Raw genomic sequence first — 27,475 nt, forward strand, 5'->3', positions numbered from 1 at the left:
GAATGCCCTTCAGTTCAATCCCCACTATCACACATATACACACACACCAGAAAAAAAAAGATTGGAAGCCACATGTGGTAGCGCATGCTTGTAATCCTAGTACTTGGGAGGTTGAGACAGCAATTCGCGCAAGTTCAAAGCCAGCCTCAGCTACTTACTGAGGTTCTCAGCAACTTAGTGAGACCCTGTTTCCTAATAAAAAATATAAAAATCGGTCTGGGAGTATAGCCTACAGGTTGAAGGCCCCTGGGTTCCATCCCCAGTACCACACACAAACACACACAAAAAAGATTGGACTGGTTATTAGACAATAAGAGGGCATTTGGAGACAGGCATCGTGGTACACTCTGTAATTCCAGTACTTGGGAGGCTAAGACAGGAGGATTACAGGTTCAAGGCCAGCCTCAGGAACTTAGTGAGACCTTTTTCCTTTGAATAAACAATAAAATAGGGCTGGGATGTAGTTCAGAGGTAGAATGCCCCTGGGTTCAATTCCCAGTGGAACAAAAAAAAAAAAAAAAAAAGCCATTCTGGCTCCCAAAGTCAGCCCTTCACTGAGTTCTTTTCCTACTGAATAGACTTCATAGAGATAGAAATCCATGGATGACTACAAAGTTCTGTACTCACACAGTACCCTGACATCAAATGTGTGGATTTCCCATAGCAAGCAATTCCAATTTTCTGCAGACACCTACATTTTATTCTTATTTAAATTTAGTGTGTGTGTGTGTGTGTGTGTGTGTGTGTGTGTGTGTGTGTCTGGGGATGGGGATGGAAATGGGGGGGATGGGGATGGGGATGGAACCCAGGGCCATTTGACCTCTGAGCTACACCCCCTGCCCTATTTTTTTTTTTTTTTTTTTTTTTTTTTTTTTTGGTGGTACTGGGGTTCCTGGAAGCCCTTCTACCTCCGGGCTACGCTCCCAGACCTATTTTATATTTTTGAAACAGGGTCTCTTACGCCAGCGCGGTTGGCTTCGAACCTGCGCGATCCTCCTGTCTCCGCCTCCCAAGCGCAGGGATTACAAGCGTGCGCCACCACGCCCGGCATCCTATTTTTATTCTTTATTTTGAAACCAGGTCTCACTGAGTGGCAGAGGTCCTCACTGAGTAGCTGAGGCTGTCCGCAAACGGCGATCCTCTGGTCTCAGCCTCCCGAATGTTGGCTGGGATTACAAGCGTGCGGCACCACGCCCGGCACTATTTTTTTTTTTTTTTTTTGGTGGGTCTGAGGATGGAACCCAGGGGCATTCAACCTCCAAGCTACACCCCCTGCCCTACTTTTTCTTCTTTATTTTGAAACAGGGTCTCACTGAGTTGCAGAGGGCCTCACTAAGTAGCTGAGGCTGTCCGTGAACGGCGATCCTCTGGTCTCAGCCTCCCGAATGCTGACTGGGATTACAAGCGCGTGCCACCACGCCCAGTGATACCTACATTTTAATTCTGAGACTAACTACCTGGAGTTGGCACAGAGCTCACAGATCAAGGGCTCAGAACATAAGACTGCATTCCATTTCAAACACCAGTCTTAAGCTCTTGGTTTTCACCTGTATGTCTTTTGACCAACCAGCTATAAATTGGGTGGCGGGCTTGGGTTTGATAATTTGCTATAATGGCTCACAGAACTCAGGAAAACATTTATTTGTATTTATTGATTTATTATAAAGGATATTATAGTAGATACAAATGAGCAGCCAGCTGAAGAGGTATATCAGATAATGTATATGAGAAAGGGTACACAGCCTTAATGTCCTCTTTAAATGTGCTTTCCTCCTAGCACCTTGATGTGTCCACCAGTGTGGGAACTCTCCCAACCCTATAGTTTAGGGATGTTTTGGTGGCTTCATGTAGGCATGCTTTATTTCCCCTCCTTTGGTATACTGGGGACATTCTACCTCCAAGCTATATCCTCAACCCTTTTTTGTGTGTGTGTTGAAACAGTGTCTTGCTAAGTTGCTGAGGCTGGCCTTGAAACTGCAATCCTCCTGTCTCAGCCTCCCAGGTGTTGGGATTACAAGCTTTCTGCACTACCTGGTACTATGAATCCTTTTTTTTTTTTTTTTTTTTTTTTTGTACTGGGATTGAAACCAGTCCTTTTTATTTGGTGTCACTGAAGCCAGGCATGGTGATGTATATTTGTAATCATAGTACTTGAGAGACAAGGTGGATCACAGGTTCGCAGCCAGCCTCAACTACTTATTGAGGCACTCCACAACTTAGTGAGACCTTGTTTCAAAATAAAGAATAAAAAATGGGGCGGCGTATATAGCTCGATAGTTCCAAAATAGAATGCCCCTAGGTTTAATCCCTGGTAATTAACGTGTGTGTGCACGCGCGCACGTGCACACACACACACACACACACACACACACACACACACACACCACCCCTATTTCCCCCTCTGATGGTCTCAAACCTGAAATCCTTCTGTCTCAGCCTCCCAAGTAGTAGGATTACAGGTGTATGCCACCATACCTGGCTAGAGTCCTCTCTCTCATCTCCCTTCTCCAGAGGATGGGGAGATTAGGATGAACGTCCCCAACTTTTCATCGTGTCTTGGTATTTCTGGTGGCCAGTCCCCATCTTGAAGCTATTCAGGTGTCCATGAAAACTGATTTTACAGCCAGGCCTAGTGGCTCATACCTGTAATCCCAGCTACTCAGGAGACTGAGGCAGGAGACCACAAGTTAGAAAGACCCTGTCTGAAAAATAAAATTAAAAAAGCCAAAGGTGTATCTCAGAGTATGGAGCACCCCTTGGTTCTACCTCTAATACCACAAAAATATAAATTGATTTCACTAGAAAAAAGGATATACAGTTATTCTAGAAATTCCAGGGAATTAAGAGTTCTATGTTAGGACTGAGGTAAAAGATCAAATGCCAGAACAAAAGCTGCTCATAGCACCCCTCTTATTCAGGAAGTTACAGGGTTTTAGAAAGTTCTATATCAGGAACTGGAGGCAGAGACCAAATATATGGAGGAGATGGTCTCCAGCTTATTCTTTTTTTAAATTTTTAATTTTTTTTTTTTTTTTTTTTTTTGTGTGTGTGTGTGTGTGTGTGGTACTGGGGTTCCTGGAAGCCCTTCTATATCCGGGCTACCCTCCCAGACCTATTTTTTTATTTTTGGAAACAGAGTCTCTTAAGCCAGCGTGGCTGGCTTCAAACCTGCGCGATCCTCCTGTCTCTGCCTCCCAAGCGCAGGGATTACAAGCGTGCACCACCACGCCCAGCTATTTTTTTTATTTTGAAACAAGGCTTCACTAGGTTGCTGAGTAAGTATTGAAAAAAATTTTTTTCTTTTTGCGGGTCTGGGGATGGAACCCAGGGGCATTCGACCTCAGAGCTACATGTCCTGCCCTATTTTTTATTCTTTATTTTGAAACAGGGTCTCACTAAGTTGCAGAGGGCTTCACTAAGTAGTAGCTGAGGCTGTCGGCGAACCATGATCCTCCAGTCTCAGCCTCCCAAATGCTGGGATTACAAGCATGCGCCACCATGCCTGGCTAAGTATTGGATTTTTATTGGATGCCAAAAGTACATGGAATTTGTGGCCTTTTTCATGAGACTTTCTTGAAACACCTTTGCAGAGAACTGCAACCAAGACTAATGCACCCTGGTTTATGTCTAGGTGCCTGAAAGAAGACCCTGCTACCATGTCCCTGCTGCAGAGAAGCCTGGATCCAGAGAAGACCCTGGGTCTGGTGGACGTGCTTTATACAGCTGTGTTGGACCTTCACCGCTGGAGGGCAGGGAGGTTGGTGTCCCCATCAGTCATTTGAATAGGCTGTAAAAGTGATTTGTGTTTGAATCCACACCCAGTTAGTATGACCACATACAATTTCATGTGTGCTGATGTTACTGATTGTATGTGGGTAAATAAGGAAAGAAAGAGAGCTTTCTGGTAATTTTTTATTTTGAAATAAGTTCAAATCCATAGCAAAGTTGCAAGAATAGAACAAAGAATTGCTCTTTGCCTTTTACCCATACTTTCCAATTTCTTTTTTCTTTTTTTTTTTATTGTGGTACTGGCATGGAACCCAGGGGCATTCTACCTCTGAATTACACCTCCAGCCCTATTTTTTATTCTTTATTTTGAAGCAAACTCTCACTAATTAGCAGAAGACGTCACTAAATAGTTGAGGCTGTCCACAAACTGTGATCCTCCTGTCTCAGCCTCCCAAGTAGTGGGATTACAAGTGTACACCACCACGCCCAGCTCATATTCTCCAATTTCTTAACTCCTTGCCTTCATTTGTCGTATCAGGAGAGTAAGCCCATCAAGAGGACTTTTAAACCAACTCACATTTTCCTTATGAACTAAGAGCAAAGAAATATTTAGAAAATTTGCTTATATTCTCTATAAAATGTACTTATACCTGAAAATAGCTAACAATTGCAAGACTATATCTATGTGAATTATTTATTTATTTATTTATTTATTTATTTATTTATTTATTGCGGGTCTGGGGATGGAACCCAGAGGCATTTGACCTCCGAGCTATACCCTCTGCCCAATTTTTTATTCTTTATTTTGAAACCGGGTCTCACTGAGTTGCGGAGGGCCTCACTAAGTAGCTGAGGCTGTCTGCGAACCATGATCCTCTGGTTTCAGCCTCCCAAATGCTGGGATTACAAGCATGAGCCACAATGCCTGGCTGAATTTTTTTTTTTTTTTTTTTTTTTTTTTTTTTGTGGTACTGGGGGTAGAACCCAGAGGCTTTCTACCTCTGGCTATACTCCCAGACCTATTTTATATTTTATTTGGAAACAGGGTTTCACTAAGTTGCTGAGAGCCTCACTATGTAGCTGAGGCTGGCTTTGAACCTGCACAATCCTCCTGTCTCAGCCTCCCAAACACAGGGATTACAAGTGTGCACCACCACGCCTGGCTGAATTGTTAATTTGTACCTCTGAGCTACACCCCCAGCCCTATTTCATTTTTATTCTGACTACTTGTTGAGGCTGTCCATAAGAAATCTAGCCATGCCTCTTGTCTGTTTTTTGGGTTTTTTTTTTTTTTTTTTTTTTTTTTTTTTTGTGTGTGTGTGTGTGTGTGTGTGTGTGAGAGAGAGAGAGAGAGAGAGAGAGAGAGAGAGAGAGATAGATAGATAGATAGATACTGGGCATGTAACCTAAGGGGATTCGACCTTTGAGCTACACCCCTAGACCTATATATTTTTTTTATTTATTTATTTATTTATTTATTTATTTATTTATTTATTGCAATACTGGGGATGGAACCTAGGGGCATTCTACCTCCAAGCTACACCCTCAGCCCAATTTTTTATTCTTTATTTTGAAACAAGGTCTCACTGGGTTACAAAGGGCCTCATTAAATAGCTGAGGCTGTCTGTGAACTGCAATCCTCCTGTCTCAGCCTCCCAGATATGCTGGGATTACAAACATGTGCCACCACGCCTGTCTTCTTCTCTATTTTGCGTGTGTGTGTGTGTGTGTGTGTGTGTGTGTGTGTGTGTGTTTCTGGGGATTGAATCCAAGGAGATTCTACCTCTGAGCTACACCCCCAGCCCTATTTCATTCTTATTCTGACTACTTGTTGAGGCTGTCCATGAGTCTGCAGTCTCCTCCTATTTCAGTCTCCCAAGTACTGATATTATAAGAGCACCACCACACCTGGCTGCTTCCTCTTTTCCCTCCCTCCATTTCTTCCTTTGTTTCTACCTCCAAGCTACACTTTCAGCCCGATTTTATTTTGTTTTTATTTGTGTGTGTGTGTGTGTGTGTGCACGCGCACGTGTGTGTTACTGGAGATTGAACCCAGTAACATTCTACCTCTGAGCAATATTTCCAGCCTTACTTTTTATTCTTTATTTTGAAACAGTCTCACTAAGTTGTGGAAGGCCTTCACTGAGTTGCAGAGGCTGGTTTCGAACCTGTGATCCTCCTGTCTCAGCCTCCCAAGTACTGGGATTACAAGCATGCACCACCATGCCCAGCTTCCCTCTCTTTGTGTGTGTTTTACCAGGGATTCAACACAGAGGCAGTCTATCCCTTCAAGCTACATCCCCAGGCCCCCCCCACCTTTTTTTTTTTTTCAGTACTGGGGATGGAACCCAGGAGCATTCTACCTCTGAGCTACACCCCCAGCCCTATTTTTTATTCTTTATTTTGAAACAGGGTCTCACTGAGTTGCAGAGGGCCTCACTAAGTAATAGCTGAGGCTGTCCTCCAACCGCAATCCTCCTATCTCAGCCTCCCAAATGCTGGGATTACAAGTGTGTACCACCATGCCTGGCTCCTATTTTTTTTAATTCTTTATTTTTTGAAACAAGGTTTCATTAAGATGCAGAAGACCTCAATGAAGAGCTAAGACTGGCTGCAAACCTGTAATCCTCCTGTCTCAGCCTCCCAAGTACTGGGATGACAAGTGAGAGCCACCATGCTCTGCTTCCTCTCTTGTTTCTTGATTCATGAGTACACACAGGCTCAGAACAGTGAAATGATTTCTCCTTGATCATACCAGCTATCACTTGCCTCAGCCTCTGCCCTGCCTCAGCCTCCCTAGTACTAGGATTAGAAGCATGTGCCACCATGCCCAGCTAGTCTTCTCTTTTTTTTTTTGGGGGGGGGGGTCTGGGGATGGAACCCAGGGCATTCGACCTCCAAACTACATCCCCTGCCCTATTTTTTTATTCTTTATTTTGAAATAGGGTGTCACTAAGTTGTGGAGGGCCTCACTAAGTAGCTGAGGCTGTCTGTGAGCTGCGATCCTCCAGTTTCAGCCTCCTGAATGCTGGGATTACAAGCGTGTGCCACCACGCCTGGCTTAGTCTTCTCTTCTGATACATGTAATAAATGCTTACACTTTAGAAGCAACAGCCATCCATCATATAATAGTAATGCAAAATGACCCCAAGTAGCCAGGGGTGGTGGCACAAGCTTATAACCCCAGTATTTGGGAGGCTGAGACAGGAGGATCGTGCAGCTTCGAAGCCAGCCTCAGCAACTTAGTGAGACCCTGTTTTCAAATAAAATATAAAATAGGTCTGGGGGTGTAGCCAAGAGGTAGAAGGCCACTGGGTCTCATTCTCAGTACCAAAAAAAAAAAAAAATGACCCCAAGTCATTCCCCATCCCATACCATGCTGTTTTTCATTGTCCTTCTGCTGGATCTGCCTGGCTCTCACTCCTTGTCTTTCAAGCACAGAGCTAGCTCCTGAGACGTCTTTCTGGTTCTCAAAAGGTAGGGGTGTGTGTGTGTGTGTGTGTGTGTGTGTGTGTGTGTGTGTGTGTGTATTTAGCATTGGGGATATAGCTCAGTGGTAGAGTGTTTGCCTGCCATGTATAAGACCCTATGTTCAATCCCCAGTACCATGGAGGAACAGGTCTCCAATTTGTGTGTGAGTCTCTCTCTCTCCCTCCCTCTCTTTCTCCCTCCCTCCCTCCCTCTTATTTAAATAGGGAACAAGCTTTACCATGCATACAGATTCAGCTTCAAAGGGAGATCTGTGATTTTGGGAATCAAGCTGACCTGCCTTCTGGAAATGGAAGCAAATCTTCAGGCGGCCTGCAGAAGACATTCTCCAAACTGACATCTCGGTTCACCAAGAAAGTTTCATGTACCAGCTCTAACAACAGCACAAATTATTCCATCCCAAATACTCCTTCCAAAAATGTCTTCATAGCTGGGTGTTCAGAAGAGAAGGCCAAAATGCCCAGTAATATTGATACACGGCTACAAAGTATTTTGAACATTGGTAATTTTCCTAGGACTACAGATACTTCACAGTCAGCTCAGAATTCCAGTAATCTGATGGCCAGTGGTTTTCTCCTGGAGAGGCGTGAGGACTTCCTGCATGGGGATGATGGCAAGGATGAGAAGGGTATGAACTTACCCACCGATCAGGAAATGCAGGAGGTGATAGATTTTCTCTCAGGTTTTAACATGGGCCAGTCCCATCAGGGTTCCCCGTTGGTGACAAGGCGTAATTCTTCTGCCACAGCAATGGTGACTGAGCAGAAGACAGGAAGCATGCAGCCACAGCAGCCATCATTGCCAGTGCCCCCTCCACCACGGCCATCTCAGGCTGGGGCACACACAGCTCTGACACCTCAGCCGGGTCTGACACCTCAGCAGCAGTCCCCAAAGCAACAGCAACCCCAGGTTCAGTACTACCAACACCTACTCCAACCAATTGGACCACAGCAGCCCCTGCCCCAGCCTCGGGCACCTGGGAAATGGGTACATGGTTCATCCCAACAGCCTACACAGCCTGTCGGAGCAGGTCTGTCACCTCTTGGCCAATGGCCTGGCATATCTGATCTCAGTTCTGACTTGTACAGCCTGGGTCTCGTAAGCAGCTATATGGATAATATGGTGTCAGAAGTATTGGGACAGAAGTCACAGGGACCTAGAAATAACACCTGGCCAAACCGTGACCAAAGTGATGGAGTCTTTGGAATGTTGGGAGAGATTCTGCCTTTTGATCCTGCAGGTATGTGAGGATTTCCTCCTCCTTATTCCATTTCAACATAAAATGTAATCACTGAGGGATTACAGTGTTTCTATTGGAGACTTATGAAGGTAAAAGAACTTAATCCTAGTGGAGTGGAGTGGAGTGGCACTTGCCTGGAATCCCAGTACTTGGAAGACTGAGACAGAAGCATTATAGTTTTGAGAACAGCCTCAGTAAGTCGTGAGACTCACCAACCTAATGAGAGCCTGTTTCAAAAATAAAAATAGGGCCAGGCATGGTGGTGCACGCTTGTAATCCCAGCCCTTGGGAGGCTGAGACAGGAGGATCACACAGGTTCAAAGCCAGGCTCTCAGCAACTTAGTGAGACCCTGTTTCCAAGTAAAGTATAAAATAGGTCTGAGAGTGTAGCCCAAAGGTTGAAAAGCCCCTGGGTTTCACCCCCAGCACCACCAAAATAAATAAATAAATAAGTAAATAAAATAGGGCTGTGGTGTAGCTCGGAGGTATATAACTGAGTCACACACACAGACAAAAAAATTCCTTACTCCCACTTTAAGACCCTTTATCATTGTCTTGAGGCAAGTACAGGGCAGATATAGCAAAGGTGGGAAGCAGTAATGATGAAGAGGCTGAAAAGGTAGCACAATTGTTGATTTATATAGGACAACACTGAGGCTGAGAAGTACTTGAATGGCTTATAATGCCATAGTACAAGTGGATTCTAATCTAGGCCTTCCCATTCTTGGGAGCCAGTGTGGATTTTCTTTGTTGGGGTACCTCTTGCCCTGACTACACATCCTATTATGGCCTGGCGTGGTGGCACACGCTTGTAATCCCTGCGCTTGGGAGGCTGAGACAGGAGGATCGCATGGGTTCGAAGCCAGCCTCAGCTACTTAGTGAGGCTCTCGGAACATAGTGAGACCCTGTTTCCAAAATAATGTCTAAAAAATAGGTCTGGGAGTATAGCCTGGAGGTAGAAAGCCTCTGGGTTCCACCCCCAGTACCACCAAAAAAAAAAAAAAGGTCTCATAAAGTTTCGGGGGGCCTAAGTAGCTGAGGCTAGTGGTGAATCTTCAGTCCTCTGTCTCAGCTTCCCAACTATTGAGATTCAAGCATGTGCCACCATGCCTGGCTTCTCATGCTTCTTTTAACCTAAACTGTAGTGCCTGTTTAAGGTAATAGAGGGCAGTGGATATAGCTCAGTGGTAGAGCAATACCTAACCATGGATTCAGTCCTCAGCACCATCAAAAATAATTCTTTAGGGCAGTAGAGCACCCTCCTGCCTTCATAGAATACAGCTCCTACTGGCCTAGACACTGAAAATACCACTAGAGTCATCTTAAGAAATTAGAAAACGAGCTAGGCATGGTGGCACATGGCTGTAATCCCAGTACTTAGACTAGAGGATTGCAGGTTCAAAACCAGCCTCCGTGATTTAAGAAGGCCCTCAGCAACCTAAGAAGACCCTGTTTCAAAACAAAAAATAAAATAGGGCTGGGGGTGAAACTTGAAAGTAGAATACTTGTGGATTTAATCACCAGTACCAAAAAAGAAAAAGTTGAGAAAGCAGCTAAGAAAGAAGGATCCCAGGTTTAAGACCAGAATACAGAAACTTAGCAAGTCACTGGTGTTTTGGGTTTTTTATGTTTGTTTTGGTGCTGGGGAGTGAACCCAGGGGCATTCTACCTCGAGCCATGACCCCAGCCCTGTATTTTATTTTTAATTTAAAACAGAGTCCCACTAGGTTGATGAGAATCTCACTTCTTGCTAATGCTGTCCTTGAACCTGGGATCCTCCTGTTTCAACCATCCCAACAGGCATGCACCACCAAACCCTGCTTGGACCCTGCTTTAAAATAAATAAGCCAGCCGGGTGTGGTGGCGCACGCTTGTAATCCCAGCATTCGGGAGGCTGAGACCGGAGGATCACAGTTCGCGGACAGCCTCAGCTACTTAGTGAGGCCCTCCGCAACTGAGTGAGACCCAGTTTCAAATTAAAAAGAATTTAAAAAAACTACCCGGGCATGGTGGCGCACGCTTGTAATCCCTGCGCTTGGGAGGCAGAGACAGGAGGATTGCGCAGTTTCGAAGCCAGCCGAGCGCGCTGGCTTAGGAGACCCTGTTTCCAAATAAAAATATAAAAATAGGTCTGGGAGTGTAGCCCAGAGGTAGAACGGCTTCCAGGAACCCCAGTACCATCAAAAAATAAAAAAAAACCAGGGCAGGGGTATAGCTCAGAGGTCAAATGCTCCTGGGTTCCATCCCCAGACCAGCAAAATAATAAAATAAAATAAAATAAACCAGATGTGGTGGCACACACTTAAAATCTTGGGAGTCAGAGATCACAGGTTTGAGGCCAACCTCTGCAACTTAGTGAGACCCTGTTTCAAAATAAAAGAATAAAATAGGACTGGGGGTATAGCTTGGAAGCAGAATGCCCCTGGGTTCCATATCCAGTACCACAAAAACTAAATAAAATCCGGCCATGGTGGCACATGCTTGTAATCCTAGTACTTGTTAGGCTGAGACAGGAGAATCACAGGTTCAAGAACAGCCTTAGCAACTTAGTAAGGTTCTCCACAACTTAGGAAAGCCCTGTTTGAAAATAAAAAACAAAGAAGGGCTGGAGCTGGGTGTGGTGGCACACTCTTGTAATCCCAGCATTGAGACTGGAGGATCGCAGTTTGTGGACAGCCTTAGTAAGGCCCTTTGCAACTCAGTAAGACACTTTCAAAAGTATAAAGACTAGCCGGGCATGGTGGCACACGCTTGTAATCCCAGCATTCAGGAGGCTGAGACTGGAGGATTACTGTTTGTGGACAGCCTCAGCTACTTAGTGAGGCCTTCCATAACTTAGTGAGACCCTGTTTCAAAAATAAAGAATAAAAAATAGGGCTGGGTGTGTAGCTGGAGGTTGAATGCCCTCAGTTACCGCCAAAAAAAGGGGGGAGGGTGCTGGAGGTGTAGCTCAGAGATACAATACCCCCTGGGTACAATCCCTAATACCAATAAATAAAAATCGTTATAGTGCTACTTGTACTTTCTTGTTCTTCTTGTCTTTGAGTGGAGGATGTAGGAAACCTTATACCCACAGTTCTGGGCCATATAAAGGAAAGAAAATCTGAATGGCTGCCACCAGCTTGGGTGAGCATAACATGTTTTCTCAATTAGTGATAAATAGTCTACAAAGTTTTGAAAGCTATGTAACTAAATCTAGACCATAAGCAGTGTTTGGTAGAATTTTATTATCTTTGACCTCAATCAAGGCCCTGGCAGCCCTTATGATTTCAACCTATAAATCTTGTTCTCCTTCTAAGGGTACTCCTTTCTGACCTACAAGTCTTTGATGTCGCTTCCTGCAGACCTTACTCCTTGGGTATAAGATCTATACATACCTTTTGCAAATTATGGAAGGGCACTCCTGGTTATTTGAATTAGAGATAGTACCCTCTTGGGGAGAGATATTTAAGATACAGCACACAACACATTGGAGCATGGTTTGAGATGAAGTTCTTGACTTTGGCCCCTACTCTTTCCCAGTGGGGACATCTTTGTGGAAAAAAAAAAAAAAAAATATATATATATATATATATATGAATATGTGTATATGTGAGATACACACACACACACACACACACACACACACACACATATAGATATAGATGGTTTGAGATAGAATGTCCCCAGGTTCAATCTGCAGTACCACAAAAAACAAGCAAACAAATATAGTAATGAATTGTGCCCTAGTATCTTTTACAATTTCAAGGTAAAAAGTATGTTGTGCTATTTATGATTCATGAATATTTTCCTCTTGTATTATTATTTTTTTCACTTTTTTGGGGTGTGGTACTGGGAATAGAACCCAGGGCATTCTAACTCTGAGCTACATGCCTAGTCCTATTTTTTTAGTCCTTTTATTTTTTATTTTATTTTATTTATTTTGGGTGGTACTGGGGTTCCTGGAAACCCTTCAACCTCCGGGCTACACTCCCAGACTCCCAGGCATGCATGCATGCATGCATGCATACATACATACATACATATATTTTTTTTTGTTTGTTTGTTTTGTTTTGTTTTGTTTTGTTTTGTTTTTGGTGTGGTGCTGGGGATTGAACCCAGGCATTCTACCTCTGAGCTATACCTCCAGCCCAATTTTCTATTCTTTATTTTAAAAGAGGGTCTCACTAAGTTTGGAGGGCCTCTTTAAGAAGCCAAACTGGCCAGGAACCCAGATCCTTCTGTCTCAGCCTCCCAAGTACTGGGATTACAAGCATGTGCCAACATGCCTGGCTCTCCTGCACATTTTATTCAGCTCCATCCAGTATGTTTCTAGACACCTCTTTATTTATTTTTTTTCCCCCATGGGTCTGGGAATGGAACCCAGGGGTATCCAACATCTGAGCTATACCCCCTGCTCTATTTTTTATTCTTTATTTTGAAACTGGGTCTCACTGAGTTGCAGAGGGCCTCACTAGTAGCTGAGGCTGTCAGCGAACTGCGATCCTCTGGTCTCAGCCTCCCAAATGCTGGGATTACAAGCGTGCGCCACCACACCCGGCTATTTTTATACTTTGAAACAGGGTCTTGCTAAATTGCTGCCAGCCTTGGTAAGTTGCTGAGGCAGGCCTCAAACCGCAATTCTCCTGTCTCAGTTTCTCAAGTACTGGAATTATAGGTGTATGCCACCATGCCTGGCTATATTGGAAAATTTTAAAATAACTACTATTTATAAGATTTAGTAATGGGAAAATCAAAATTTAACGTTTCTAATCCTTTCTGATAGTCCCTACACATACCATACCCTAACTTTAGACCTATGTACAGAAAGCCCCATCTTACCTTGCAGCCTACAGCCAACTCTGTGGCATAAGTCTAGCAGCTCCTCAGTACTTTTCATTGTGTGTGTGAGCAGCACATCCTCAGAGGTTGAGGATCAAGATGCCAATTTGGCCCCAAACCCCTTTTTTTCCTTTGTCTCCACACAGTGGGCTCAGACCCAGAGTTTGCACGCTATGTGGCAGGAGTGAGCCAGGCAATGCAACAGAAGCGACAAGCCCAACATGGTCGCCGTCCAGGCAACCCCCGAGGCAATTGGCCACCCATGGATGATACCCATCGGACCTGGCCTTTCCCAGAGTTCTTCACAGAAGGGTGAGTAATGGTTACAGTGGAGAAGCCAAATTTAAGATCTGAATGTCTCAAATGGGTTCTGTGAAGAGGAAGACATGCATTTTTTAAAAGATATATAAAGTGCCGGGCGTGGTGGCGCACGCTTGTAATCCCCGCGCTTGGGAGGCTGAGACAGGAGGATCACACAGGCTCGAAGCCAGCCTCAGCTACTTAGTGAGGCTCTCGGAACATAGTGAGACCGTTTCCAAATAAAGTCTAAAAAATAGGTCTGGGAGTATAGCCTGGAGGTAGAAAGCCCCCTGGGTTCCACCCCCAGTACCGCAAAAAAAAAAAAAAAAATATATATATATATATATATATAAAGTAAAGCTGGGCATGGTAGTGCACACTTGTAATCCTAGCATTTGGGAGGCTGAGACAGGAGGATTGTGATTCGTGGACAGCCTTGGCTACTTAGTGAGGCCCTTTGCAACTCATTGATACCCTGTTTTAAAATAAACTTCTGGGGCCTGGTGTGGTGTTGAACACCTGTAATCCCCGCACTTGGGAGGCAGAGACAGGAGGATTGCGCAGGTTCGAAGCCAGCCATGCTGGCTTAAGAGACCCTTTTACCAAATAAAAATATTTAAAAAATAGTTCTGAGAGTGTAGCCCAGAGGTAGAAGGGTTTCCAGGAACCCCAGTACCACCTAAATAAATAAATACATAAATAAATACCTAAATAAAAGAAGCTTCTGCCAGGCGTGGTGGCACACGCTTGTAATCCCAGCACTTGGGAGGCAGATACAGGAATATCGCACAGGTTCGAAGCCAGACACAGCTACTTAGTGAGGCTCTCAGCAACTTAGTGAGACCTTGTTTCCAAATAAAGTGTAAATTAGGTCTGGTAGTGTAGCCTGGAGGTAGAAAAGCCCCTGGGTTCTGTCCCCAGTACCACTAAATAAATAGATAAATAAATAAAGCTTCTGAGAGGAATAAAAGGAAGTGATGAATATGTATTATTTTTTATTTTTAATACCACTTTGTTCCAGCCTGAGGACCTCAATATAAAACTAAACACTGGTGAACTGCTTTACTAATTCTGAGTTACTGTAAAATGTACACTTTCTGCTTGCAGTTCAACACTTACCTAGATTAAATCATCTCTGACACATGGTAAATTTCATATAATGAAAAGACCGAAAATAATTAGTGCAATATACTGAACTGATCAAAATAAAATGGACTTTGTGGTGGCACACACTTGGAATCCTAGTACGTGGGAGGCTGAGAAAGGAAGGATTGCAGGTTCTTGACCAGCCTCAGCTACTTCGTGAGGCCCTTTGCAACTCAGTGAGATCCTGTTCCAAAATAAAGAATAAAAAATAGGGCTGGGGGTGTAGCTCAGAGGCAGAATGCTCCTGGATTCCGTCCCCAGTACCACAAATAAATAAATAAATAAATAAATAACTGAAAACAAAGCTGCAAGATTGTTACTAATGTTACAGCTGCTTATTATGGTTATTTATTATTGTTGTTCATTGTGGTTCTAGCCATGGAAGAACTGAAGCCCCTTTGTTTCAAACAGAAAAATAAACTGTTTTGACGGTACATTTTGTATACTTTAAGCAACTCTTAAATATTATAGAAAACTAACAAACATATTACAGAAAAATAGCAAACAAAATGTAACTGTACATTTTGTATATTTTTGAGCAACTTAAATATTACAGAAAAATAACAAACATATATGGAGACTGCAGTGCAGTACCCTATTTATACTACAGCTGAAGTTCAGATTTAAAATAATCAAGTTTAGCCAGGTGTGGTGGCGCACGCCTGTAATCCCAGCATTGGGAGGCTGAGACAGGAGGATTGTGGTTCGCAGACAGCCTTAGCTACTTCGTGAGGCCCATTGCAACTCAGTGAGACCCTGTTTCAAAATAAAGAATAAAAAATAGGGCTGGGGGTGTAGCTCGGAGGTAGAATGCCCCTGGATTTCGTCTGCAGTATCACACACAAAAAAATAATAATCAAGTTTGAATGTATATGATTGTTAGTGCATAAACTATATTATGTCCAAAGAGAACAAAATCCCTCCTTGCCTAACCTCAGAGAACAAGACCTATCCCAGGGGCATTCTACCTCCGAGCTCTACCCCTAGTTCTATTTTTTTATTCTTTATTTTGAAAACAGGGTCTCACTGAGTTACAGAGGGCCTCACTAAGTAGTTAAGGCTGTCCACGAGCCAGGATCCTCCTGTCTCAGCCTCCCAAATGCTGGAATTACAGGCGTGCCCCACCATGCCTGGCTGGTTTGTTTCATTTTGTTGAAGAGCTCACATGAAGGGAACGCTATTCATTAAAATGCACTTATCATAGTTTTTATATTCCTAAAATAAGATGGTTGTATTTGACTTTGTGTGTGTATGTGGGGGGGGTGGTATTGAGGATGGAACCAAGGAGCATTGTACCTCTGAGCTACACTCCCAGACCTATTTTTAGTGTTTTTAATTTGTTGTTGTTGTTGTTGTTGTTGTTGTTTTCTGTACTGGGGATGGAATCCAGGGGCATTCTATCTCTGAGAGACACCCCCAGCCCTATTTTTTTTTATTCTTAATTTGAAAAAGGGTCTCACTGAGTTGCAAAGAGCCTCACTAAATAGCTGAGACTGACTTTGAACGTGCGCAATCCTCCTGTCTCAGCCTCCCAAATGCTGGGATTACAGGCGTGCACCACCACACCCAGCTTTGTTAATATATTATTAAAATGTGGAATTTATGTTTTAGATAACAGAATTATTGTTTGTCTGAATGCTGCAGTTAAGCACAAATATCTTTAGAATCACCTTCAAAAGATGTTTTTCAAAAGCCCAAAATTAGTATTTCCAAATCTTTTCATCGAGAAATTGGATGTTTAACTGTGGATCAAGTCATTTGTCTTGTCCCTGATGATAAGAAATCATTCCTTCTAACTTTCCGATGAAACAAGTTTTCATGCAATTCTCATTTTCCCTTTCTAATGTTTGCACTGTTAGTCAGAGGGACACATGTATGTTATTAAAAATTAAGTTTAAGCTGGGCATGGTGGCACACCCTTGTAATCCCAATACTTGGGAGGCTGAGACAGGAGGATCGCAGGTTTTTGGCCAGCCTTAGCTATTTAGGCCCTCTGCAACTTACTGAGACCTTGTTTCAAAATAAAGAATTAAAAATAGGGCTGATGATATAGCTCAGAGGTAGAGTGCCCCTCAGTTCCATTCCCAGTACTGCAAAAAAATAAAATAAAATAAAATTAGGTTCAAAACACATAAAATAAGCCGGGAGTGGTGACACATGCTTCTAATCCCAGTGCTTGGGAGGCTGAGACAGGAGGATCGTACACGTTCAAAGCCAGCCTCAGCTACTGAGTGAAGCTCTCAGCAACTTAGCGAGACCCTGTTTCCAAATAAAACATAAAATAGGTCTGGGAGTACAGCCCAAAGGTAGAAAAGCCCCTGGGTTCCAACCCTAGTACCATTCATATTCTCTCTCTCTCTCTCTCTCTCTCCCTCTCCCTCTCCCTCTCCCTCTCCCTCTCCCTCTCCCTCTCCCTCTCCCTCTCCCTCTCCCTCTCCCTCTCCCTCTCCCTCTCCCTCTCCCTCTCCCTCTCCCTCTCCCTCTCCCTCTCCCTCTCCCTCTCCCTCTCTCTCTCTCTCTCTCTCTCTCTCTCTCTCTCTCTCTCCTCTCCCTGTCTCTCTCTCTCTCCTCTCCCTGTCTCTCCCTGTCTCTCTCTCCCTGTCTGTCTCTGTGTGTGTGTGTGTGTGTGTGTGTGTGCGTGTGTGTCTGTCTGTCTGTCTGTCTGTCTCTCTCTCTCTCTCTCTCTCTCTCACACACACACACACACAACTAATTCTGTATTAGAAACTTGACTTAACTATGATAAGTCTCTTCTTTTTGGAAGTCATACTGAGCCAGGCAAATGCTCCAGTTCCACTGTAATTAACATTTAGGAAGCAGAATATTCCAGCTGGTTCAAACTAGAGGTTTAGTCAGTTATCACTGACTCCTGGTTGGTTGTGTAGGTTCAGTAGAGTCGACTCCTCTTCCTCTAGCAGAATTTGCTCCTGGATTCTGTGGTTGAGTCTTTGGCAACTTTTTAGCTATTGCCGTAATTATTTCATTTACATTCATTGATATTTTAGCTGATGTCTTCATGAATATTAAACTGATGTCATCTGCATAGGACTGTGTTTCCTGGAAATCTACCGCTCCTTGATTTGCTAGATCAGCCTTGTTTCCTGAAAAGCTATTACAGTCTTAGGACTTGCTGCCTTTGAAGTTCTTTAACCCAGTTTTTGTCTCTTGCAAAGGATTCCTCATTTGTGATGTCATGTACGACTGTGGCTGCTTGTGCTCCTCTGTAGTACATTGGTGCTAGGCTGTGGCATCATTCTTGACCAGCTGTATCCCATATTTCAAATTTTACTGTTGTGTCATCACGACACACAGTTTAAGGTTAGAAAAGCAGATCAATCTGCAAAACTAATTTACCCAAAGCATCTATTTTGTGGCTAAGAACCATCACTTTCTTAGACCTCTTCATTCTTTCCTCACTTTTATCATAAGCACTAGCAATTGGTTTTCCCCAGTTGTACTCTCTTGAAATTTATGAAACTGGCCTTTCACAAAATGAAGCACTAGGCTTGATTTGCCAGCAGCAGACTCTTCCAGAAGCACTAGTTTGAACTGGCATATTTTATTTCCAGTATTTGGCCCATTGGGTCTTGTTGCTCCTTGATTAGCCATGTCCAAATTTGAAAGTCCCTATTTTCAGACTTCTAAATGGTCTTCTACGTTGCAGGGTGTCATTTTTTTTTTCTTTCTGGAGGTAAAAAAAAAAAAACCTGAGCCGGGCGTGGTGGCGCACGCTTGTAATCCCCGCGCTTGGGAGGCTGAGACAGGAGGATCACAGATTCGAAGCCAGCCTCAGCTACTTAGTGAGGCTTTCAGCAACTTAGCCAGACCCTGTTTCCAAATAAAATATAAAATAGGTCTGGGAGTATAGCCTGGAGGTAGAAAGCCTCTGGGTTCCACCCCCAGTACCACCAAAAAAAAAAAAAAAAAAAACCCTGAGATGGTACCATGCAGATCCACAGTGCCACAGCTTCCTGGCAGCCAGTCCCAGGCGTGGCCCGGCGGACGGATGAGGCTATGGCTGGGGCAGCGTCTCCTCTTCGTGCCACTCTGCTCACACTGGACAGTGGAGAGCCCAAGCTGTGGTGCTGCCCCTGCTGGGCTCTCTTTCTACCTCCTGTATTACTTTTGAAATAAGGGGAAGGAAGAATATTCAAGTTTTTAGAAGGGAGAGACAAGAGGTCACACTCTTTGGTTATGAGATGAGTACAGGGTAAGGACTGTCCTTTTATGGCATGGAGGGAGGGAAGGACTGTCCTCAGGGCTGTCCAGTGAGTGTCCAGCATGGGGATGTAGGAGGCCAGGGACTAACTTCTCTTTCTGGCTTTCAGGGATGGCCTGCACAGCGGCTGGTCAGGTGCTCAGGGAGACTCAGCCAGCTCCAGTGATGAAGCATCTTCAGCCAACGGGGATAGCTTGTTCTCCATGTTTTCAGGGCCAGACCTCGTTGCTGCTGTCAAGCAGAGAAGGTATGATATTGATATTGATATTTCTTTTTTTTTTTTTTTTTTTTGCGGGTCTGGGGATGGAACCCAGGGCATTCAACCTCCAAGCTACAGCCCCTGCCCTATTTTCATTCTTTATTTTTTTAAACAGGGTCTCACTAAGTTACAGAGGGCCTCTAAGTAGCTGAGGCTGTCCAGGAACCCCAGTTCTCCAGTTTTAGCCTCCCAAATGCTGGAATTAAAAGCATGAGCCTCCACACCCAGCTGGTATGAAGACATTTCTAAGCTGAGAAGGGCGAGAAGCTTGTTCCTCTGGGAAAGTCAGGAACCCCATTGCTGCCAGTCTTTCTGAGAGAGGTGCTAGAGGGGCCCTTCTAGCATTAACTGGTAGAAGGCCTAGAAAGAATATTTTCAGAGCGAGGCATAGTGGCAAGCACCTATAAACCCAACTATTCAGGAAACTAAGGCAGGAGGATCACAAGTTCAAGGCCAGTCTTAGGAACATAATGAGATCCTGTCTCAAAATAAAAAATAAGAGCCAGGTGTGGTGGTGCGCATGTCTGTAACCACCTCAGTACTTGGGAGGATGAAACAAAAAGATCTCAGGCTTGAGACCAGCCTCAGAAACCAGCAAGACCCTGTTTCAAAGTAAAAAGGGCTGGGGGTATAGCTCATAGAACAGCCCTGAGTTCAATCTCCAGTACCACACACATAAAAAATAGCAAGGGCTAGGGGTAGAGCTCAGTGATAGAACACTTGCCTAGCATATGCAAGGTCCTATATTCAATCTCTAGTGCTATGCACGTGCACATGCACACACACAAAGATAGTACCTTCAGAGGATACTTTCCACAAGGAAGAGCTGGTCTGGTCTTGAGAGGCCTCTGAGGAGCTAATACACAGGCTTGTGGGATGTCTAAACATTGGGCTGAGTTTTGCTAACAGAACAGTCTCATGATAGCCAAAAATACTGATATGATGGGCAAGTGAGGATTTAAGAGACAGGGTCTAGATGTCAGTGCTGGCCTATGCTCCACAGAAGGTAGCCCTTTCTGTGAGAGGAGGAGGAGGGCCAGAACAACCAAATTGTAATCTAGACTCACTAATAGGCTCCACAGTTCCAAGTGAGGGGCTGGCCCCCTTTGACCTTCAGCTTGTTAGATGTAGTATTGGATACAGTCACTTCTGAATGGTACTTATAGTTCAAAAGAAAATATTGGCATAGCATGTCAGCTCTTAGAAGATTTCAAAAATAGCTGTAAAAATTCAAGTGGGCCCTGAAATAAGTGGTAAGTTTGGCTGGAAAATATGGAGAGACTGCAGTGGGTACAAGGATGTAAAATCCAGAAGTAGCAAACTAAGGGCATGGGCAGAATTGTAGAGCATGCAGATCCCCTGGGGAAGGAGGAGTCATGCTGTGGAATGGAATGGGAAGATCAGTTACAGGGTTCCTACATGAGGCACCAAGCTTTGGTGGATAAGCAGTGGGGAATAGATAGATGAAGATGGTAAGGACACACAGAATAGTAAAACGGTGGTGATGGTCGTGATCACAAACACAAGTTAGGGTGCTTTCTGTATGCCAGCCCCTGTTCTTTACATGTATTCTCTTATTTAATTCTATCACTGTATTCATTTGCTAGGAAAGTCTGCCATAATGACTAGGTGGTTAAACAAAATTTTACTTTCTTACAGTTCTGGAAGCTAGGAATAAGATAATGTTGGCAGGGTTGGTTTCTTCTGAGACTCCTTTCCTAAGGTAGTGCTTAAAAGCCCCATCTCACCATAGAAGGGAATTGGTGGCCATCTTTTCCCTCTAGCATCACATGATCTGTCATCACCAGTGTATCTGTGTCTTAATTTTTTCTTCTTATAAGTCTTGATGGATTAAGGCATAGCTTAATAACTCATTTTGATTTAGTCATCTCTTTAACCCTCTTCCTGCTATTTATTTATTAATATTTATTTATTTATGTATTTATTTATTTACGGGTCTGGAGATGGAACCCAGTGGCGTTTGACCTCCGAGCTATACCCCCTGCCCTATTTTTTATTCTTTATTTTGAAACCAGGTCTCACTGAGTTGCATAGGGCCCTAAGTAGCTGAGGCTGTCTGCAAACCACAATCCTCCAGTCTCAGCCTCCCGGATGCTGGGCTTACAAGCATGCGTCACCACACCTAGCTATGTATTTATTTTGCAACAGTGGGGATTGAATGCAGGGGCATTCTACCTCTGAGCTATACCCCCAGCCCTATTTTTTATTCTTTATTTTGAAATAGGGTCTCACTAAGCTCTGGGGATTCTGAGTCTGGCTGCAAACCTGAAATCTTCCTGTCTCAGCCTTCCAACTACTGGGATTACAAGTGTGTGCCACCACGCCAGCTCCCTTTTCCTGTTTTTAAAAAAGTACTTGAGTCTGAACAGGAGGATCACAGGTTTGAGGCCCAGCTTCAGCAACTTAGTGGGACCCTCAGAAACATAGTGAGGAAGACGAGCGTGGTGTTGCACACTTGTAATCCCAGCATTTGGGAGGCTGAAACTGGAGGATTGAGGTTTGTGGACAGCCTCAGCTACTTAAGAGAGACCCTCCATAACTTAGTGAGACCCTGCTTCAAAATAAAGAATACAAAATAGGGCAGGGGGTGTAGCTCGGAGGTTGAATGCTCCTGTGTTCAATCCCCAGTACTGCAAAAAACAAAGAGTGTTTTTTGTTTGTGGGTTTTTTTTTTTTTTTTGGTTCATTCATTAGCACCTATTGTGTACTAGGTATTGATTGGTTATAGCATCAAACAAAACAGTCTGTTTCTTTCTTCATGGAAATTATATTCTAGTGTAGGAAGTCACAGGTTAGCCGGGCATGGTGGTGCACGCTTGTAATCCCAGCACATGGGAGGCTGAAACAGGAGGATTGAACAGGTTCAAAGCCAGCCTCAGCTACTTAGGCCCTCAGCAACTTAGTGAGACCCTATTTCCAAATAAAGTATAAAATAGGTCTGTGAATATAGCCCGGAGGTAGAAGGGCCCCTGGGTTCCACCCCCAGTACCACACACACACACACACCAAAAGTGACAGGTTGGTTTAGGAGCTATAAAGAAAAATAAAGCCAGGTTTGAGGGCAGAAAGTAGGGGACAGGTAGATTTCTGTTTTCAGAAAGGTTGCTAGGGAGGCCTCTGATGAGCAAAGTGCAAAGTAACTGATGGGGCATCAGCAGGGAAGTGTATGTGACAGTGAGAAACCAGGGTGATAGGCAAGTGCTGGGCTTGAGCTTCTGTTTGAGGGGTGCTGTTAATGCAGATGGAGGCCTGCTGGTGGTGTGGCTTGGAGCTGAGTTAGGGTTTAAGACTTCTCTAGCACCACCTCTGCAGATTTTTTTTTGCGGGTCTGGGGATGGAATCCAGAGGCATTTGGCCTCCGAACTACACCCCTGCCCTATTTTTTTTATTCTTTATTTTGAAACAGGGTCTCACTGAGTTGCGGAGGGCCTCCCTTATTAGTAGCTGAGGCTGTCCACGAACCACAATCCTCTGGTCTCAGCTTCCCAAATGCTGGGATTACAAGCGTGCGCCACCACACCCGGCTTTGCAGAGAATATCATATACATGCAGGAGCACAGACTCTGATCCTGCTATATCCTCGGTTTTCATTCAGTGTTGTAAAATTAATGAGCTTCTGTTTTTATGATCATGGTATTTCCTCTGCCAGGTAAGGGTAAGCTCCAGTTTTTACGTTCCACATAATATATAGTCCCAGTGCATGGTAAACACTATCTATTGAATAAATAAACAAAAAGCAAAGCTGATGAAATTAGATAACAGCTGAAAAAGCCAGGCTTAGTGGTACATGCCTTTAACCTAGTATTTGGGAGGTTGAGTCAAGAGGATTTCAGATTTATGGCAAGCCTCAGCAACTTATGGAGGCCTTGTTTCAAAATAAAAATCAAAATAAGGCTGGGAATGTAGCCCAGAGGTAGAATGGTAGAATGCCCCTGGGTTCAACCCAACCCCCACTAACACACACAAACACACCTCAAAAAAGTGTCCAATTGGGTTCAACCCAACACCCACTAAGTAACACACACACACACACACACACACACACACACACACACCTGAAAAAAAGTGTCCAATTTTATACCTGCCTTCCCCACCTCATCCCACCTGCTTGTGCTGTATTTGTAGGCACATTACCATGTAATGCTCTCGGATTCTTGGTTCTTTCAGGAAACACAGCAGTGGAGAGCAGGAGACCAGCACGCTACCCTCACCACCTCTTCTTACTACAGTGGAAGACATAAACCAGGTACTGCAGACTGGCTCATGGTTAAGGCAAAGAATAAGGTTCCAAAAATTTAGTGGGTTTTTTTTTTTTTTTTAATGTGTGTGTGTGGTAAAGGGGATGGAACACAGGGGCATTGTACCTCCAAGTTATACTCCCAGCCCTAATTTTTATTCTTTATTTTGAAACAGGGTCTCATTGAGTTGCAAAGGGCCTCACTAAGTAGCTGAGGCTGGCTGTGAACCATAATCCTCCTGTCTCAGCCTCCCAAATGCTAGGATTACAAGCGTGTGCCACCATGCTTAGCTCCAAAAATTTAGTTTTAAGAGAGCCACAAGCCAGATGTGGAGGGCACTTGGAAGGGTGAGACAGGAAGAGCACAGGTGTGAGACCAGCCTCAGCAACTTAGTGAAACCCTGTTTAAAAATAAAAAATAAAACCAGGCATGGTGGCACACACCTGTAATCCCAGTATTTGGAGACTGGGACAAGAGGATCACAGATTTGAGGACAGCCTCAGCAACATAATAAGACTTTTAGCAACCTAATGAGACCCTGTTTCAAAACAAAAAAAATCAAATAAAGGGCTGGGGGTATAGCTAGCTCAGAGGTAGAATGCCTCTGGGTTCAACACCCAATAACCACAAATGAAAAAAAGGGGGACCCTCAAAGTCATAAGGGGTTTCTTTGTGTTGAATCACTTTTTTTTTTTTTTTTCGGGTCTGGGGATGGAACCCAGGGGCATATGACCTTCGAGCTACATCCCTCGCCTTATTTTTTATTATTTTTAATTTGAAACCGGGTCTCACTGAGTTACAGACAGCCTCACTAAGTAGCTGAGGCTGTCCGCGAACCGCGATCCTCCGGTCTCAGCCTCCCGAGTGCTGGGATTACAAGCGTGCGCCACCGCGCCTGGCTCACTTTTTTTTCTTATGATTTTGTCTAAATGATTACCCATCTCATAGCTCAGAGCCACATACAAAGGCCAAACTATCCAGTATTATAGCCGTTCACCACATGTGGCTGTTTAAATTAATTAAATATAGGCCAAGCATAGTTGTGCATGCTTGTCATTCTCAGTACTTGGGAGGCTGAGCCAGGAGGATCACAAGTTGAAGAACAGCCTCAGCAATTTAGCAAGACCCTGTTTCAAAACAAAACAAAACAAAAAAATTTTTTAAAAAGTGCTGAGCTGTAACTCAGAGGTAGAATGCCCCTGGGTTCAATCCCCAATACCATAACCACCGCCCCCCCCCGCTTTTTTTGTATTACTGAGGATTGAACCCAGAGGCATTCTACCTCCAAGCTATACCCTCAGCCCTATTTTTTATTCTTTTTTTTTTTTTGCCATATAGAAATGGAACCCAGAGGCATTCTACCTCCAAGCTACACCCCAACCCTATTTTTTTTATTCTTTATTTTGAAACAGGGTCTCGCTGAGTTGCAAAGAACTGTCTGCGAACCGCAATCCTCTGGTTTCAGCCTCCCAATTGCTGGGATTCCAAGTGTGCACAATATGCCTGGCTTTTTTTTATTTTGAAACAGGGTCTTATTAAGTTGTGGAGGGCCTCACTAAGTAGCTCAGGCTGGCCGGGCTTTTTTCTTTTAATTAAGTATAAATGAAGGCCAGGCATGGCAGTATACTCTTGTAATCCCAGCATTTGGGAGGCTGAGACAGGAGGATCGAGGTTCGCAGACAGCCTCAGCTACTTAGTGAGGTCCTTTGAAACTCAGTGAAACCCTGTGGCTCACGCTTATAATCCCAGGATTCAGTAGGCGGAGACTGGAGGATTGCAGTTCATGGACAGTCTCAGCTACTTAGTGAGGCCCTCAGTGGCTCTAGCCATATATAGTTAGTGGCTACTATATCAGATAGTTCAGGTAAACAGCAGCAGTGCTGTCATTATAGGATGTTCCACTGGACAAGGCTGAAGGTTGGACTGGGGCTTCTCACCCTGCCTCCTAGGTAGAAAGAAGGGCCAGAGACCTGGGAAGGTGGGAAAAAATGACAAATCATCAGAAGTGTCATTAAGATCCTTCTTCTGTTTCTCAGGATAATAAAACCAAAACGTGGCCACCCAAAGCGCCCTGGCAACACCCTTCCCCGCTGTCCAGCACACTGCCCAGCCCAAGTGCACCACTCTATGCAGTCGCCAGCCCTGGCAACCAGTGGAACGACACCATGCAGATGCTACAGTCCCCCGTGTGGGCTGCCACCAGTGACTGCAGTGCCACCTCCTTCAGCTACGTGCAGACCCCGCCGCAGCCTCCACCCCCACCAGCACACAAGGCAGCACCCAAGGGCTTCAAGGCCTTCCCCGGGAAGGCTGAGCGCAGACCAGCCTACTTGCCCCAGTACTGACCCAGGGCTGGCCTGCCTGCCCAGAGCTGTCAGGGTGAGTATCCTCACCCAGGGCTTACTGACACAACCCCCAAGAGGACCAGTGCACCCCTTTCCCAGGGAGGGTTCCTTTGGCAGCTCCAAGCCTTTCAAACCTTGTTTCTCAAACTTTGAAGGTAGCAGACCCCTGGAGAACCAGCTGAAGGTGGAGATTTCTGACACTCAAGGGGTTGCCAGATGATTTGCATGTTTTAATAACCACCTCAGGTGATTCTGATGCAGGTGGCCAGAGGCCACACTCTTAACACAGTTCTAAGTTAATCTTGCTCTGTGTTGTGAAAACATCTGACAGCTGAGAGCAAAACTGACCATTCTTATGAAATCTTGTTATTCTCCCTCTTTAACACATTAAGCAGTGATGACACCAATCACTGATTTTATAGCTATTTCATTGTAGGTTTTTAGTTAAAAACATCTCCTGCCTAAAACTCATTGAATATTTAAGATAACAGATATGCTGGCTGGAGATTTGCTCAACACTATCTTTATTTAAGCTTACACAAAATGGGGAAGGATAGAATATTTATGATCAGAAACATCTGGATTTTCTGTGGGTGAATAGTCCTTCCACCCCAGGAGTATCCAGGTGTGCAGCCTTTGCCAGATTTACAAAAGCAGAATTGTACAACTGATGTTGGAGGTATATTCCTGACTGTGTGGAGATGAGCCAGCTGGTTGCTGTCCTTGTGCAGAGTAGAGCTGCACCTTGGTGTCCTCAGACCCTTCCACATGGCTAGAGGCTTCAACACAGTCCTGAGTTAGGAACTGGTCAAAGGGCTGCACAGACACCTGCACTAGAAACAGTAACACTTGTGAGCTTGCTCAGAGACAAACCAGTTAAGATGTAGATAAGAATTAAAGTCTTTCCTTTGAAAAAACTCACCTCATTTTCAGTTAACATGTGCCATTATACAGATTACATACTATGGAGTTAGGGATATTTTCCAGCCAGAATGGATCCAGAAGAATTGAATGGTGCTTAAATTGAAAAATAATAATAAATATATCTATATAGAATAGACATCCCACTGTATATTAATTGAGGTTGCAGAAAGTTCTTTATATAAAACTTATTTAAATTTTTCATATCTCATCTTTGAAAAAGTCTAATTGAGAAAAATCCATGATATTTTCTGGTATGAAAGTTTGACAGTATTAATATTTTTTTTATATTTTCTTAAATCATTAAACCATTTTAATATATGTTAACTACTAATAAATGGTTTATTCTTTCAAGCTCCATATAAACTTTTCCAGCAAAGATTGTAATAACACATTTATGTTCTCATTTTTCTACAGATCCAAGTAAATCTATATTTAAAAATACCAAAATATATATATGTATGTATGTACACACACCACACATACACACACACATTTCAGAGGACCCTTAGGGTGTCTGAGCCCAGCCACCTGAATTTCTAGTACTGTGTCGTCGGGTGTCTCCAGGCCTTGAGGGTTGTCCCTTGTGCTGTGTGGGGATGCCGCTGCTGCCTGCACTTGTGACCCTCTCACCATGGGTTCTGAACATTCGCCTCACCATGTTTACAGACAACTCTGTTGTACATACAGTTTTTCAGGCACGTGCTTTGCACCAACCCTGTGTGGCTCTTGTCTGTGTTAGCTGT

At 44.1% G+C, this 27,475-nt stretch overlaps 1 protein-coding gene and 1 pseudogene across 2 annotated transcripts in view; one reads left to right on the forward strand and one right to left on the reverse strand.

Moving 5' to 3' along the window:
• Window positions 1-25,808, forward strand: part of GARRE1 (granule associated Rac and RHOG effector 1) — a gene marked incomplete at both ends in the record, with an annotated part of 76,810 nt that extends 51,002 nt beyond the window's left edge. Inside the window, 6 exons of the mRNA XM_080704389.1 lie at window positions 3,632-3,757; window positions 7,425-8,458; window positions 13,427-13,592; window positions 19,055-19,192; window positions 23,393-23,471; window positions 25,500-25,808. Of these exons, the coding sequence (XP_080560515.1) occupies window positions 3,632-3,757; window positions 7,425-8,458; window positions 13,427-13,592; window positions 19,055-19,192; window positions 23,393-23,471; window positions 25,500-25,808 (1,852 nt within the window). The remainder of the gene's footprint in view (window positions 1-3,631; window positions 3,758-7,424; window positions 8,459-13,426; window positions 13,593-19,054; window positions 19,193-23,392; window positions 23,472-25,499) is intronic.
• On the reverse strand, window positions 17,586-18,335 carry LOC308268954 (ras-related protein Rab-5A-like; annotated as a pseudogene). The gene is made up of 2 exons: window positions 18,144-18,335; window positions 17,586-18,039 (listed from the first exon to the last, which is right to left on the reverse strand). The product of its transcript is annotated as a ras-related protein Rab-5A-like (transcript).
• Window positions 25,809-27,475: the final 1,667 nt, after the last annotated feature.

The sequence above is a fragment of the Muscardinus avellanarius genome (genome assembly GCF_963383645.1).
Source record: "Muscardinus avellanarius genome assembly, chromosome: 10".
NCBI classification, from domain to species: Eukaryota; Metazoa; Chordata; class Mammalia; order Rodentia; family Gliridae; genus Muscardinus; species Muscardinus avellanarius.